This window comes from Anas acuta, chromosome 27, assembly GCF_963932015.1.
Source record: "Anas acuta chromosome 27, bAnaAcu1.1, whole genome shotgun sequence".
NCBI lineage: Eukaryota > Metazoa > Chordata > Aves > Anseriformes > Anatidae > Anas > Anas acuta.
Genome location: NC_089005.1, coordinates 1990744 through 2007595, shown reverse-complemented (window position 1 = coordinate 2007595; position 16852 = coordinate 1990744). Strand labels below are relative to the sequence as shown.

Sequence of the window (16852 nt, the reverse complement as noted above, 5' to 3'; positions counted from 1 at the left end):
GGCGCTGACCCCTAATAATGTTTGGCTGGGGGGGGTGTAATAGGGTTTGGGGGGGCAGGTCTGTGATAATTTGGGGGGGGGGATGATTTATGGACTGGGGGGGCCTGGTTTATAATGAGATATGGGGGGGGGGCTGCCCCGTAATGGTGTATGGATATAGGGGGCTGGAGGGGGGGGCTGGTCCGTAATAATTTGGGGGGGGGGGCTGGCACGTATGGGGGGGGCAGGTCCGTGTATGGAGCAGGTGGGGGGGCTGCAGCCGGTGGGTGGGGGGTGCGGGCACGGAACTGACACCGGGTTTGGGGTGCAGGTTGGGTAACCAGCTTATGGGGTGAGTTATGGGGTGGCTGATTTGTGGGGTGAGTTATAGGGGAACTGACTTATGGGGTAAGTTACAGGGTTACTGACTTGTGGGGTAACTTACTTATAGGGTAACTGACTTGTGGGGTAAGTTATGGGGCAGCTTACAGGGTAACTGATTTGTGGGGCAACTTGTGGGGTAACTTACAGAGTAACTAACTTGTGGGGTAACCTATAGGGTAACTAACGGGGTAACTTGTGGGGTAACTGACTTACAAGGTAACTTACAGGGTAACTAACTTGTGGGGTAAATGACAGGGTAACTAATTTATGGGGTAACTTATAGGGTAACTTACAGGGTAACTTATAGGGTTACTGGCTTGTGCGGTAATGGATTTGTGGGGTAACGTATAGGGTAACTAATTTGTGGGGTAATTTATGGGGTAACTTATAGGGTAACTAACTTACAGGGTAACTTGGGGGATAACTTATAGGGTAACTAACTTGTGGGGTGACTGACTTACAAGGTAACTTATAGGGTAACGGACTTGTGGGGTAACTTATAGGGTAACTGATTTGTGGGGTAACTTATAGGGTAATGGTAACTTATGGGGTGACTGACAGGGTAACTCTCAGGCTGTGTGAGTGCAGCCTTGGGGCCATGCCACCACGTGGGCACCCCATAAGGACCCGAGGCCTCCTGCTGCCTGGGCCAGGCTGTGAAACCCCAATCAAAGACCCTAAATCCCCCAAATTCCCCCCTGCGTTTGTTTGTCCGGACACCACCGCCCTATTCCCGCTGCCTCCTGTGTTCCCATTGCCTTTTTTTTACCGATTCTGCTAGAAACGACCCCAGACCGCAGCCCGGCCCCGAGAGGAAAAAACCTTCGGGGTCGGCGGCCGGGATGGGGAAAAAAGCGAGATTTTGGGGCTGGGAGCAGGGAAAAGTCATGGATTTAGAGGCCGAGTGGGGGTCCCGGTGCCGGGGGGGGCTCACGGATTAATGGGGTTTCAGCACACGCCGCACGTGCCTTTTGCCGCAAGATCGGGCTTTTTTGGGTCCTTTTCCTTTTCATCTTTCGCCCGGGGAGGAAGAAAAAGGTCACGGCGAGGAACGGGGGGGGGCCATAAGGCGCCCGCCATCAGGCTCCTCTTTCTTCTCCCCCCACGTCACTCCTCGAGCGGGGCCGGGACCCCGCGGGGGACACAATCGGCCTCAGTGCGTCCTAAATACCCCTGCCTGCCCCTAAATCCCGCTGCCCCCCCCCCACGATGAATCGAGCTATTCACGGGGGGGGAGCGCGGCGTGACGCGGGGCGGCGTCAGAGCGAGGAGGAACCCGAGGTGGGTGCTGCCCTGCCACGAGGCCCAGCGTTATGTTTTCTGCCAAAAAACGGGGATTTTGGTACAACGAGGCCGTTTGCGAGCCTTATAAATCGGGGCCTTATAAATTCCGCCTTTTCATCCCGTTTTTTCTCCTCTCCGAGCGTTCAGCGGGTCGGGGTCCGAAAATTCGCCCCTGTGCCGATTTTCTGCGCTTTCTGTGGGTTTTCCGAGCGGTTTGTGGCAACCCAAATGTTTTTTTTTAAGGTTTTTGGGAACCTGTGAACCCAAAAAGCTGCTGCAGCTCGCAGGCAGCCTGCTAGAGCTGCTATTTATGGGGTCAAAACCCCAAAAAAATGTTAAGGGAATGTTTGGTAGTGCGGCACTGCTCGGCACGACGTCTTTTGGGGTGGGTTTTGGGGTCATGGGACTGAGCCGAGCTCACGCTGAGGGCACCGGGTGTTAAAGGGTCGGGGCGGTGGGGGCTGGCGGTGCTTTGCTCCCGAAATATTTGGGGGTGTGCTAGAGGGTGAGGGGGCTGGGGGAGCGGCCCCAAAAGGGGAATTCATGGAGAGGTGCTGGGGGGACGGGGATCGGGCGCAGCGGGGCTGTGGCAGATGTGTGGGTCAGTTTTTTAGCCATGTTTTAAATATTTTGGGGTTCGGGCTGGGTTTTTAAGCGTGTTTTAGACCTGGAGGCGTGCCGTGCCTTGGGGTCGACGGCACCGCTCCCCATTCTCCCAGATTTCAGCAGAAATTAGGATCCGGAGATAAAAACGGGCTAAAACCAGACAGAATCAGGCTCCCGGGCACCCCGTGCCGAGGGGAGCACCCATGGGTGCCCTTCAGGAGCCGCCCCCCCGGCGGGCTTCACGCGCGGTTATCCCTTAATTATTATTTTTTTCCCCGTTTCCTTCGTGCAGGTAGCAGAAAAAAAAAAACCAACAATGTTCTAGTTGAGCCACAACCGTGTTTCACAACCGTGCTTAAAATGGATATTTTTGTAGCGCAGGCAGGGCCTAAAACAGCCTTGCAAAATTTCTGCTCGCCCACGCGCCTGGCGTGAGTAATTTTCTTTTGATGGGTGAGTAAAATATCATTAGTTTTTGTTGTTTTTTTTTTTATATATATGTGTTTTTGTTGTTTTTTTTTAACGGGCTCATCTCGGATCGGGTGGGAGAGTTCTGACATTATTTTGGATTTCGCTGAGCGCCGGCGCCCCGCGCGCTGCTGGGCACGGGCTAAACGCAGGGCTCTGACCCCAAACCCACCCCAAATCCACCCCAAATTGGTCTTTATGGCCTCATCCCGTGCCACAAGACCTCACCCCGCCACCTTTCAGTGTCTTTTTTCTCCGTGCTTGCAGCCACGGGGCTTTTTTTTTATAGGGTCGCGCTTCCTCGCGCCCTTTCGCTCCCTCCCCGGTGCCTTTTTCCCCACCCCGTGACCTCCTGCGGGGCTCCAGCGGGGAGAAGCGAGGCCGAATTTTGGCGCAGCGTCTCGCCCGGCACACAAGCTGTTTGTGAGCCCTTGGAATCATTTTTTCCTTGCGCATCAGGGCTCTGTTTGGAGCGGTTGCCAGGAGTTCCTCCGAGGCAGGGGGAGCGGGGTGGGACGGTGCATGCGGTTTCCATGGACACCCCGGAGTACAGCGAGGCAGCCAGAGCCATGCGAGAGGTTTTCCTTCCAACCACCGCTGCCTTCCTCACCTGTGCCGGGCTGGAATTCCCCTGCTCCGAGAGCACAAAGCTGTTTTTAGGGGATTTTCGAGGATTTGGAAAGGATTCGGGCGGCCCCGAGGCTGGAGACCCCTAGGGCAGGAGGCTGGGGGCGGGTTTCGCATCAGCTCTCCCCACGTTTTCTCTCTTTGGGTCCTGTTTTAGACCCGATAATAAACTTAGGGCTCCTCCTCGAGCATTTTTAGGGCTGCCTTCACACCTCCAGGCCTTTTGGGGTGCCCTGGTTTCCCCCGTGGCACCCCAAAACGCCGCTTCGGCTGGTGGGAGAGGTGATGGGGCGGCAGGACGCGGCACCGGTGGCGCTGCTCCCGTTCCTCTTCCCCTTGGCCAAACCCTGCCGGTGGCACGGGGACACCCAGCACCGATGGCACCTCGGGGCCGTGCAGGAGCAGAGCTTTTGGGGCGATTTCTGCCTTTTTCTGGAGTTTCTGCCTCTCCTTTCTGATGCTTTCCTGAGCGCAGGAGGCACCGCTGCAGGGGACAGAGCTCCCTCCGGACGCAGAGGCGGTGCCTGAGGTCTGCTGGTGAGGAATTAGAAGTGATTCCTTCTCCATTCTCCTGTTTTTTATGATTTCCCCGACCTGCTGGCGCGTGCGGGAGCGCTTTGATCTCTCCCAGGTAGCCTCCACCCTGCTCACACACCGCTGTCCCTGCACCTTGCACCGAACCCTCTCCAAAATTTGGGCACCAGCGGGGAGAAGGGGAGCTCTTGGCACAGCTCCGACCCCCACAAAGGGGGTCCTAGGGCTGGTTTTCATCCCAAAATGTTTTTTTTGGGGGGGATTAGGGGTGAGCATCCTATTTTTAGGAGCTCTCAGCACACCACAGGTCAAGGTTTTGGGTCCTCACCGGGGTCCTCAGCGCCGGGGGCCTGGCTGCGCTCAGGGAGCTTTCATTGCGGTGCGAAAAATCGATGTTTTTGGTGGAAATTTTGGTGGAAATTCAAGCAGTGAATAGTTCTGGCCGAAGTCCAGGCTACGCTGTTTTGCTGCCGCTTGGTTTTTTGTTTTTTGTTTTTCTTGATGGGTCGAAAAGAAAAACCAACAGAAACCCAACCAAAAAACGCAACGTGCCCGGCCGTGCTCGGGGAGGGTCCCGCAGGATGGTGACTCTCCGGACGCAGCCTTAAGGTCTTTTTTTTCCCTAATTAAAGCAGTTTTGGGCTGGCAGTCCCTGCCTGGCCTCGTTTCAGGGGACCGTGGCGGAGTGGGAGCTCCGTCTTTTTATCCCCAGGTCCCCACGGAGCTCGTCGAGCCGCGCTCCCCCCAGCCTGCGAGGTTTGTTTCGTGCATCCCGGGGAGGATTCGCCTCTTTTTTTTCTTTTTCTTTTTCTTTTTTTTTTTTTGCACGGGTTTGTGCATGGAAAAGCCAAGTAAATATGTGACATTGCTGGGAAAACTTCAGAGCAAATTAGCCACAGCTTCTCCCACCTTCCCCTCCCTGGGGTTCCTGCACATCCCCGAGTAGAAGCTCGCAGGATTCTCTCCACCCACACTTTTTTTCCTACTTTCAGCCGTTCCCACCCCCTCCCCTCGGTGCTTCGCCCTCCTCCCTCCCGTCCCAGCCCCGTCAGCCTCGCAGAAGTCACCGCCGTGTCCCCGGCCAGCCCCTTTTTTGGGGGGGGGGACACGGACGAGGGGCTTGGCTGCGACCGGAGGGGGAACGCTGCCGTGAGTCAGCCCGCGCGCTCTTCAGGAACACGATTTCAAGGGATTTCACACCCCAAACACAGCCCCGGCTTCCTCTCGCTCAGCAGAAACCAAAAACGCGCCCGTTCGGCTTTCCCCTGGGGGCGTGCAGCCCCACGGCCGGATTTTGGGGTGATTTTTGGCCCCCCTGGGAGCGCGCAAAGCCCCCGTCACCCCGGGGGGCTCGCGGCACCGAGCCACCTCCCCGGGATTTGTCACAAAACGCCCTTCGTATGGTCTCCAACCAGAATAAAACCCCTCTGAAGTTTTATTCTTTATTTTTTTGCCTTGAATGCTTGCAGCGTTGTATTTTTGGGTGCCTGCTGTCCCCTCAGTTCTGCAGGGGGGGACACGGAGCCCCAGGGGGACACCGAGGGGACACCACGTCCCCGCTGCCAGCAGTGCCCTGCCACCGTGTTCCTGAGTGCCCAGCCCATCATTTACTTTAAAATCTGAGCTAAAATCGTCTCCTCTTTCCTCTCCCTCGCTGCTTTTGTTCCTGCTCGTGCGTTTTTCCTCATCCTGGCAGATCCGTGTGACAAGGTAAAGGTTTGGGGACCGGGAAATCCCGCGGCGTGGAGGAGAGGGGCAGGCACCGCACGGGAGATGCTGCGCCCATCTTCCTCCTCCTCCTCCTCCTCTTCCTCCCTCCAGCCCGGCTTCAGGTGGGCTCGTGGCATCGCTCTGCCTCTCGCCCCTCTTTTTTTTTTTGCTTTTTTTCCTCAATTTGAGGCACCCAGGGGAGCGGCAGCGCGCCCACCACGCTTTAATTGCCATCTTAATTAACCTGCGCTGCCCGGCCGCAGCTCCAGGACCTCCAAGCTTCTCAGCTTCTCGCCCTGAAGACCCCGTCTTTTTTTTCTTTTATTTTTCCCCAAATTGTGCCTTTTTCCCCCCACAATCGCTGCTCGGCCCTGCCTGGCTGCAGCCCACAGCTCCCTCGTCCTGGCTTCTTTCCCAGCCTGAGCCAGTGCGGATTTCTCCTCCTGCCACCGAGCTGGGTTTATGCAGTCACTTCCAAAAACATCTAGTGACGGCACCTGGCTTCCAGGACAGCCTGTGCCTGGGAGAAGAAGGGAGCTACCTCATTTTGGTTTAAATTTGACCCGTGCAGGAAAACAGAAAGCAAAAATCCTTCATTTACGTTGTTTTGTTGTTTGTTTTTTTTTTCACTCTTTCTTCCTGTAAGGCACCGCACGCCCGGTTAGTGACGGGGTAATTATACGCCAGGCGAGTGTTTGTTTAGAAAAGAAGTGTGATTCACGGCTGCCCGGCATGCCCCGGGAGCTGGAAAGGGTTAAAAACCCCCCTAAAATTATCTCACACTTGAACCGGAGGACAATAAACAGGAAGCTCTGCAGAAATTTTTAAATTTAAGCCCGGTGACTCAGGCTGGGCGCTAAGGGCTTGGGGCCGGCTTCGTTACCGGCGGCTAATTACACCGTTGGTTGGCAAACGCTGCCAAAACTCGGCGAAAAGAGGCAGGGAGGGATGAGGAGGGGTTGGATAACCTCGTTTTTAACCTCGTTTTTTTGGCTTTTCCTGGAGCCGGTGGGGCTTCGTGGCGAGCGCTTTGCCTCCGGTGCGCAGCACCCGTTGGCTGCATCCGATGGCAAGCGGAGTGAGCTCAGGAGCTGGCCCAGCCAGTGGCCAAACTTTGGTCCTGCTGTGCCCTTCAGCAGCCCCTCTTTGGGTAGAGGGGTCCGAGGGGGCTCTGCCACCCTCCAGGAAGAGCCCCCCAAAAAATTGGGGCTGGGATGTGCCTGCAGAGGAGCCACAGGAGGGCTCCCGTTGAGGCATCTCCGGGAAGAGAGGTTGGCGTTGTCTTTGGGATCATTTTTTTGGTTAATTAAAGCAGTATAATGCCCAAATGGCACACATTGGGAGATTTTGGACACGACGTTTTAACCTCTTTGACTTAATTAAAGACAGCACTTGCATTCCTGGCTTTTTATGATGCTGATAAGGGGAAGAAACCCCGTTATTCCCGGGGTGGCCGCCTGCCCGCGGCGCCCCGCCATACGGCGCACGATTTCCTTCGAGTACTCTTCACCTCCGAGCTAGCTCGCGTGGGGAAACCAATTTAGGTAACCCAGATTTTACTCGCAACCCTATTAGGGATTTTAAGAATGAAGGCTGGCAGGTGAGCCGCTCCTACAGCTGTTGTACCGGAGAAATCCTTTGAAGCGGCTTGCAGCTCCAGACACTCGGGCTGTTACTTTTTTTAATATCCTCTTGCTAAATATTTACAGGGTTTGTTGTGTTTTGTGTGTGTGTGTGTGTGTTTTTTTTTTTTTTTTCCCTCCCCTTCAGATTTGTTGGGAAGCGTGGCGCGTTCTCCAGCCGCTCGCCGTGCCAAGGACTGCCTGCAGCATCCCTCCTCGCTTCCTATCGCCGGGGCAGGGAAAAGGGGACGGCGGCGGCTGGAGAGCAGCGAGCAGGAGGGAAAAAAGGGGCTCTGAGAGGGGAGCGTGCTTTGTACAAGGCTTCTTGCCCCTAAAATCCAGCCTTTTTCACCCCTTTTGCTGAGGATGGGGCCGGCGGAGCTGGGCTTTTGCTGCGGCGCCGCGCTCGAGGCCGGCTCCGCTCACCCCTTCTCCTCCCCTCTCTCCCTTCTCTCTTTTCCAGGATACCGTTCAAGATCGGGCAGCCCAAGAAACAGATTGTACCCAAGACAGTGAGTAAACCGATTCCCCCTTTTTTAGCTCCAGCCTTTGATCATGTGGCTGATGAGTCAAGCCAGCACTTTGACTCGTCCCATTTTGCCAGCGCGCGCGTGTGTGTGTGTGTGTGTGAGTGCGCGCGCGTGGGAGGGAGATGGGAGCGAGCAAGAAACCTGTTGCAGGCTCTGACCAGCGCCCAGCTCCTCGTGCGAGGAGTGAGGGGGAGTCCCGAGCTGGGAGAGAGGATTTCGGGTTGGGATCCGCTCCCTTTTCGGGGCTGGGGAGGGGGGACGAGGGGATGGAGAGCTCGGAGGGGCTGGCACGGTTTTCCTCGGAGATGGCTGAACGGGCTTCCTTCCTTCCTTCCTTCTTTCAGCAATGGCTTGTTTGTTCAGCCTTGCTGAGCAGATGGAGGAGGAGGAGTGGTTCAGCTCGCTGAATATAACTGTTTCCAAAGAAAGGCTTATAAGCCGAGATGCTTAGTGCTCGGGCGTGAATTAATTTGTGCTGCGCAGCATTTGCTTTAAAAGCAAATTAAAAAAGCATTTTGTATTCTCGGGCGTTTTCGAGGCTCCTATCCCGAGCGCTGCTCCTCGCAGCTGCCTGCGGTGTTTTCCCTCCTCGAGCAGATGGTCCTTGCCTTTGTCCCGTGCAGCAAAGCTCTGGCACCTCTCGGGAGCTGCCCCTGGAAGCTATCCCGTGTACCTGCCCTAAAATCAGAGCGAGCATGGGGGAGACCTCGTCCTTATAACGCTAATTCCTGGGGGCGAGTGGGCACGCGTGGCTCTGGGGCAGTTTCTCCTTGGGACGTGACATTTCTCCCTCCCAGGGGCTAATTCTGCCGCTCCCTTTATGACTCAGTTCTCATTTTTTATTGATTTACTCAATATCCACTTACATACTCAATTTATTTACCCAATCCTGCTCGTTTCGGGACCCCCGCGTTGCCCTGCTCTGAGATTTTGCCTCTCACCCCCAATTTCCAACCCCGGCAGCCTTTCCTGCTCTCTCAATAACCACCTCCTCTGCAGCTCGGGGTGACCTGGACATCTTCCTTGGACGTCTCCATCCCACCCTGGTTGACTTTGGCTTTTTCTCTGTTTTTTTCTGTTTTTTCCCTGCCACGCGAGCCCCTCGGGGAGCTCGCTTTCCCCCGAGCCGCTGCCGTGCGCTGTTGGGAGGCAGTTGGCAGGCGTTGCTTATAGATATAGATACGTGTGTGTGTATTAAATAGAACAGCCCAGAATATCCGGCAGGCAGGGGTTCATTCGGCAGCACCAGCTTTTCCAGGCCTTTTCCTTCCCTTCCCCAAAGCAGCACAGCAATTTTCGTGCCAGCCGGGCGCCGATTTTGACGTGCCCCCCCGTTTATGGATCGTGCCGATCCTCGACAGGCAGCAGATCCTTGGAGAGCTGAAAATAGGAAGCCCAGAGCCTGGTAACCTCACAGTAAGTGCAAAGTGCAGCACTTCCAAGGAGAATAAACGGCAGGAAACCGCGCATCGCCCCGGGAAGGAGGCGCTCAGCCCCAGCTCCGTGGCGTGGAAGCGTCGGGGCTGCTCCACAGCTTTCAACCACCTCGAGGCCCCCGGGTTTTAGCTCCCGGCTGCAAGCTGAGAGGTTTCTCCATCTGCCTTGGGGGCCTGGGGGAGCGGCGGTGGCAGGCGAGCTCTGGTTTCGTGGCCTGTGATGTTCCAGATGTCGGCCTCCGGAGCCCGCTGCAGGAAGTGGGAAGGTGCGGCACCGCCAGCGCCGCGTCCCGAGCCGGTCCGAGGGGAAGTGGTTGCGGGGAGAAGATCTCCCACTCACGGAGATCAGGCCACAAAAGAAGAGGATAAAGAAAAGAAGAAGAAGAAAAAGAAAAAAACAACAGCATTTATTAGCATCTAACTTATTTGGCTCTCCGTAGCTCGAGCGCAGGAGAGGGGAGGATCACTCTGCGAGAGAGGCTGAGCTCACCAGCAAGCCTTTTTTTTTTTTTTTTTTTTCTCTTTTTTTCTGTTTCTTTTTATTTTTCTGATGAAACTCTGCCGGGGTTGGTGTCAGATCTAGGCCGGTAGTAGTACTGAAAGGCAATTTGTCTGGGCTGCAGAGGGGATTAGTCATGACTCCCTGTGCCCACTCGCTTCTGATCCTCCGGAGAAGGGCACGGTGTCAGCCGCGGCTCAGCTCTTCAGGTGGAAGGAAACCCCCGTGGAAAGCGGGCGGCTGGTGAACTGAAGTGCTCCCCCAGCCCCCCCCAGCCCTGCCCCTGCCTCCTTTCCACCTTAACCTGGGCAAATCCACGGGCAGACAGCGTAATCTCTCCCCTCCTCTCCCCTGCAAAGAGCAGCTGTCACCGGGGCGCGGGGGCTCTAATGCGCACGGCGGAGCAGGGCGCAGGGGACGCGGTGCCACGGCCCGGTTAAACCCGTGCCCAGCGAGAGGACTTGAACCTGTCAGAGCTGGATCTCTCTGCATAACATTCCTCGCTCCAACCCAACGCAGAGCTGAAGCCTCTTAGGGCAGAGCTGCTCTCCCTGCCCTCCCCCAGGCCGCTTTCCATCCGCGCTGAGGTTACGCCGGAGCCGTGGCTGTCGCCCGAGTTCCGCTGCGGCTCTGGCTGGCTGAAGTTCACCGCTGTCACCCCCAGGTTGTCCCCTGCTCCTCACCGGGGCCTGGGTGATGCGAGCAGGCAGCTAGATGGGAGAAGGAGCCGGCCTCGTGTCCCTGTGGGGCACGGAGATGGCTCCACCGCATCCCACCCACGGCCGGGGATGAGCCGGGGGCTTCGTCCCCGCTCGGGATGGGGGAGGTCAGAGCGGGGATGAAGCCCCCTCTGTCTCACCCGGCTTTTACCCCGGCCTGACTCAGCTGGAGAGCTAACCTGGGGTGAGTCAGCTTGGCAGGGAGCGGAGCTGAGCCCTCCAGCCTGCCAAGCCTCCCCGCCTTGACTCATCCCGGCAGCGCTGGGCTCCCCAGGGGTGGCGGAGCAGGAGCAGGAGCAGGAGGATTCCGCTGCGTGCAGCTGCCTGCCGGCCGCCTCTTTCCATCGGGCCCCACCAGAGAGCTGGAAATCTCCAAAAAAACAGAGGGAACGGCGGTGGGGTGAAACCCAGGGACACGAGTTCAAGCGTTCTGCTCCTTTTTGCTCTTTTCATTCAGTCTTCGGCAGGATGTGACCCAGCTCTGCAGGTGGAGCTGCTGCTTTTTTCCCCTTTTAGCATTCCCAGCGTTTCCTGGGAGCTCCGTGCACTCCTCCAGCTCGCTGGATGGAGGATTTGGAGAGCCCTTGGAGTCCCAGGTACGCCCAGACCCTGCCCGGGGCATCGCTTTGGCTCAGGGCTCTGCAGAGAACATCCCCCCGAGGTGCTCGCACGGATCCTGCCCTGGTTCTCCCCTTGTTTGATGACACGACAAAAGCTCAGCAGAAGTTCCAGGTCATGGCAGAATTGGTGGCCTAATTCCGTGGCTTTCTTCTTTCGGAGAGGAGGGAGGAGGAAGCTTTTGCTTCCTGCTTTCTGCCAAGGCCCGTGAAAAGGCTGAGACCACTGGAACATGTAGAAATCAGCTAGTCCTCCTCCTCCGGGAAGAGAAATTAACCTCAGGGGAGCGAGGAGGTTCCTCACGGTCCCTTATTTCCATCTCTTTGTAGTGTTGGCTTTGGGCTCGCTTCATCGCCTCGTAACCGTGGTGTGGATTCGGAAACTGCCCCGAGAGCGGAGGGAGGTTATCGCGGGTGTCTGCAAACCAAAAATAAGTGGGTGAGAAAGCAGAGCCCCGTTTCCCTACGGTGCTTTTAAGAACTCGTCGTTCCTTTAACAGAAAATTAAAAAGATTTAAAAGGAAAAGCCAGAGAAAGCAATTCTGCACGAAGGAGCCCGCGATGCCTGGAAGAAACAGCGGCGGGTAGAGAAACGCGTTTCGATTTGGAGGTTTCAGAAAGAGGCGGCGGCGAAGTGGGATTATTTTAACACCACAGCAACTTCCCTTCGGGATATTGCAATTTTCATGCCTGTGCTGCTGCTTCTCGTTACCCTCCACGTGCTAATCCTATCCGCAGCCCTTTGCCGGGAGTGTCGGGGCTGCGCGGCCACGGCTGATGGCTCGGCTCGCTCCTCCTCGCTCTCTCCACGTGCCTCTCCCCCATCACTTGTTGCCTTCCATAAATCTGCGGGATAAAAGCAGGTTGTACCCAAGCAGCACCTTGGGGACCCTGCTCCTCGCTGCCCCTGGAGCATCCCCTGGGCTCCTGATGGCACGGGGGGGGCCGCGGCGGCGCGCAGACGGGCAGCCAGTTGCTCCTGTGGGCGTGAAAAATAAGAGCAGTCCTCGGGCAGCTGTCTGCAGAGATGGAGCTGGAGACGGGAGGCTGAGGAGCTGCCAGGGACATTCACCTCGGTCCCGTGTGGAAGGGACACGGGCAAAGCGGGTCGGGTGTTTCGGGGGAATTTTTGGGGGGCTGGCACGAGGGGGACCCTCGGGTCGGGGGCTGGAGCGCCGTGCCGGGGAAAGGACACGGGCAGCCTTCAGAGGACATCTCTCTGAGTCCCGCCTGACCCCTCGCTGGTTTGCAACCCCAACAATTCACACCTAGGACGTATAAATAGAGCTCAAGACTCGGCGGTTATTTTCGCAGCCGGAACAGCCATAGAAAACAGAGGGCGATTGATTTTTTTTTTTTTAATTTTGGAAGCCGGGTACCTGTCCTCCAAGCACCAGCTGCTGCCGAACCGCCGAGCTGTGGTGGGAGCTGCCCCTACAGCGCCCCGTGCCCGCTCTCCAGCGAGGGTTTTGAGCAGCACCGAGGGGATTTGGGGCTCGGTGGAGCTCTTTTGGCAGCGGGAAGAGCCAGTGTGTGTCCCTGGGATGGTGGGAGAGGATGGCGAGGACAGCTGGCTGCTGGGCACGGGGATGAACACTTCACCCCGTGGGGCTGCTGTCAGCCAGCCCGAGGGTTTGAAAAGAGCAAAAAGATGCTGCAGAAAGGAGGTTTTAAGGCAAAGATTGCTGGGCTCCCTCTTAAAATATCGGTCTTAGCGCAGTTTTGATCCAAAAACAAATATCCATGCTAAGTGGTCTGCTTTCACACCCCGCTGTTAGCCTGGGTTTGAAACCCTCAGGGCAGGGCGAGGGCTGGGAGCAAATCTTTGGGTCCTGCCCGTCCTAGCTGCTTGGATTTCCTTGATTTCCTTCCTAGCAGGGCAGCTTGAGAAGGCAAACGACCCCGCTGCCCGTCCCACGGCGAACCCAGCGCGCACGCTCCCCCTCGGCTGGTCCATCCAAAGCTTGTGAGGTGTGGGGAGCGCACGTTTCGGCGTGTGTTCAAACAGAGAGCATGGCAGGAAAGCTCCTTAAAATATCTCGTGTCGCTGGAGAGCCGCTGCCAGCTCGCAAGGAGGAGGAAGCCGCCGGCGACGCAGCGCGGGGAGAAGGCTGAGCTGCGCTGCGGGGAGCCCTGCTGCAGCTGGAGGAGCTCGTGGCAGGGAATTGCTGCGGGAGCACGGAGGAAAACGTCCTAGGAGCATACCCAGGGGCACCTCGGAGGATGCAGGCCGGGGGATCGGAGGGCTCGGGAGCGGATTGAGGGTTTTTTTGGGGGAAAAAGTTGTCCTGGAGAGGAGGGGGAATGAGCGAGCGGCTACTGGGGTCTGGCTGCTGGGTGCCGTGGTTCTTAGCACGATGCTGGCAGAGGGGAGGAGGTCCTCGCTGCTTTGGGGATATTTGGAATTGAGATTTGGATTTCTGGAAGAGGGAATAAAGACTCGATTTACTCCGGACTCGTAGCTCCCCTTACAGCCGGTGCCTCTCCGAGTCCTCGTGGGCATTTCCCGAGGCACGGGCATGGAGCAGGCAGGTCGCTGCCCCCCCCTGCAGTATTTCTGAGCTGATTTCCTTTTGTTCTTCTTCCCCCAGGTGGAGAGAGACTTTGAAAGGGAATATGGGAAGCTGCAGCAGTAAGTATGAAGCGTACCGGTACGACAAGACGAGCAGCATACCTCCCTCTCTGCCCTCTCCTTGCATCTGCCCAGGAAATGTTAGCCGGTTACGCTCTTCCCAGCCACTCGTTCCCTGCCCTGTAATTTCCAATTGTTTGGGGTTTCTCTCCTGGCTGGGTGGCCAAAGGTGTCCTAAGCCGTCTTTGCAGTGGGGTTGAGGTTTGCAGATTAGGGCGGCTGTGAAGCAGAGGGTGTAAAATTCCCGGGATGCTGGAGGCTTACCAAAGAGCCCGGCACCTCCGAGGACAGGGATTGTTTTTACCACGCCGACCGTGGCACGTAAGCTCGCAGCTATCATCTGGAAGCATTTGGCTTTGCTGCTCTGTAAGGAAACGTAAGGACTTAGGAAAATGCGTGGCTCTGAACCAGAGATCACCAAACGAAAAAGGGGGAAAACCATCTGACAGTAACCAGAAAAGGTTGGGCAGCGCTGAACTTCGCAGAGCCCTGCCTGGATATTTTTAACTCCCGACAGAAGCCAGCACATTCAGCACGTAAATGATTTGTTGCATGCATGATACGCTCCGGTTTGTTTCTTTCCAAGTTTTCAGCCTTTGCCTTCTTCTTCCATCTTTCAGATTGGAAGATCAGACCAAAAAACTTCAGAAGGATATGAAGAAAAGCACAGATGCAGACTTGGGTATGTGACTGTAGGATACATAGACTGTGAACTTGGCCACAAAGAGATGAAGTGACTTTCTCGAGATCACATGAGTAATCTGTGACAAGCCTGGAAAACAAATCTAGATCTCAGTCCCACTCAGTTTTCTTAGTTACAAGGCCATCTGCACGAGGGCTGCCGAGCAGCGACTCAACCAAGGGAGCTGGAAGCGTGGTAGGGGCTGGGGCCGTGCCTCCGGGGCTGTGCCTTGCTGTGTGGCCTTGGACGAGTCGCTTTCTTTCCTTTGCCTCAGTTTCTAGGACTGCAAACCAGGAGAAATGATTCCAGTTCTTGTGTCGGGCAGGCAGGAGGAGCCTGTAGAGTTGAGCAATGCCCGTTTAGGTGCTTCAGCTGAAGGCATCTCGTGCCAGCTGGAGCCAAAAAAAAAAGCCACGGCAGCTGGAGAAGTGGATCCAGAGGGTGCTGGGCATCAAAACGAGCAGGGCAGCCTGCTGAGACACAGCAAGGAGCTGTTTTAAACACAGCTGGCTTTTCTCAGCGGGTTTTTGGGGTCGTCCCTGTTTGTCCCAGGCCCCCATAGCCCCAGGGGCTGGGGCAGATGCAGCAGCATCCAGGTTTGGGCTGGGCTGGTCCAGCACATCTCCGGGGAGCTGGGCTCACGGAGGGCTGGAGGAGCGGGCAGGAGCCCCAGAGGGCACAGTGCCAGCAGGAGGGGTGGCAAATTTGGGGTTTTCCCATAGCAGAGGCTCTCACCTTTGTGTATGCGCTCAGCCAGAGATGAGCACAAATCCCTGCTCTTGCCCGTGCTCTCCCACCCTTCCCAGCACAGCACTGGGAGAGGCACCAGTAACCAGGACGAGTCCTTTCCAGGGTGAAAAGTGCCCTTTTTGGGGACTCTGGTCATTGTCAGGGCTCCATGGTAAGTTTTTCCTTGTGAAGGATTCCCCTCCCCTCCCTTGCAGTGGGCGTTGTTTATATGGAGCATTTCAAGTCCCAGAGGAGCTGTGGGAGGACTTTCTTTTTCCGTTCTGCTACATGGCAGAGGCACAAAACGAGCCTTGGCCAGCTCCAGGAAGATCTGATTTCTCATTTAAAGGCATGAAATCATGAGCGTAAGGGAAGGTTTTGAAGGCAGCCCGAGCAAGGACGGCCGCAGGAAGAGGGAGACAAATTTGATGGAGCGCTGCAGGCTGCCCAGGGGGGGTGCCCTGCTTGCTCAGCTAACATTTAGCCCCCGTGCCCGAGCAAAGCAGCAGTGCATCAGCTTTGTGTGCTCCCCCGAGTGTCTTATTTCTTCCATTCTACCTCTGCGCCGAGGGGGCTGATTATTCACTGCCTGCAAACCCTCCCCAGCAGGCTGGACCTGGTGGCCGGAGTCTCCTCCTTGTGCCAAAAGAGCTCCCAGCGAGGCCGATTCCTCCTCCTGTGCCAAATTTTTCGTGCTCAGCGTGCCCGGGGAAAGGGTACGGGTTATTAGCAGCACTCGGTGCTGTGGCTATTGATCAATAACCCCCTTTTTGCAAAAAAAAAATTAAAAAAATAGGGTCTTAAGGAGCAGAGGATGGGAGGAGGATCGTAAATTGGACACCAAAGCTCTCCTTGGGAAATGGGGTCCCCACCAGATGGGTGAAATAAATAAGCAGGGGCATCGTCACCCCCTGGCTGCCTTTTTGGGGCCGTGCAGGTGAGATCAGGGATGTTTTACCCCAAATTTTGCATTCAGCCTGAGAAAGCCCAGCTGCTGGCCCAGCCCTGCTGCTCCCCACATCCCCTCGCTGCAGCGCACGGTCGGGGAAGGGAAACTCATTTGTTTTCCAGCCGAGGGAGTTCGGCCACGCTCAGCTCCAGCCCATCCTGGCACAAATCCTTCCTCAGATGTGGTCGCACACATGGATTAGAGCCCCTCTGTTTCAGGGCTGAAATGCCTCAAGCCTTCATGTTGGGGTGATGGACGGCAGCTTTGTTACTCCGCAGCGAGCTGCCCGGCCACTGAGCTTCTGAGCTGCGGATAATTGTGTGTAACCTTTAAATCAGAACGCTTAACCCCCTGATTTATGATCTTAAGCCCCATTATTCAGCCGACTTGAACTTTTTCTATCTCAGCTCGTACAGTAGGAGCCCTTCCAGAGCTGGGCTCAAGCATCTGGCTTTCTGATCTTCAACTGAATAACTTCCAGCAGCAGTGCTGACGAAAGAGAACCATTTTTACTTTTTTTTTACTAGCATTGACTTTTTTTTTCTTAATTTCACATCGACGCTTGCCTTTTTGCTCATCTTTTCCCCTTCCGTACCTCGGTTGTTTCGCCGGTCTTTAGTCGTAGCCCCGTCTTGGGGGGGGTTAATTTTCTTTAATTAAAAGAGGATGGATTTGTCTGATGGAAAATGAGCAAAAAGGGCTCGGCAGGGCAGGAACCGAAGCCCCTCAGCCTGCGCCCTGGTCTTTGGTCTCGGGGTCTTTGCATTTTCCTCTCGTTTTGGAGTCCGTTTCCATGGGCAGAAAAATGAGGCTCATCGAGGGAAAGTGCTTAGCAAGCTTGTGTC

General features: G+C 56.1%; 1 protein-coding gene across 1 annotated transcript in view; it reads left to right on the top strand.

Annotated features, from left to right (window-relative positions):
- BIN3 (bridging integrator 3) overlaps nucleotides 1-16852 on the top strand; it is a 29752-nt gene that overhangs the window by 681 nt on the left and 12219 nt on the right. Inside the window, exons 2-4 of the mRNA XM_068662083.1 lie at nucleotides 7678-7726; nucleotides 13607-13647; nucleotides 14268-14333. Of these exons, the coding sequence (XP_068518184.1) occupies nucleotides 7678-7726; nucleotides 13607-13647; nucleotides 14268-14333 (156 nt within the window). The remainder of the gene's footprint in view (nucleotides 1-7677; nucleotides 7727-13606; nucleotides 13648-14267; nucleotides 14334-16852) is intronic.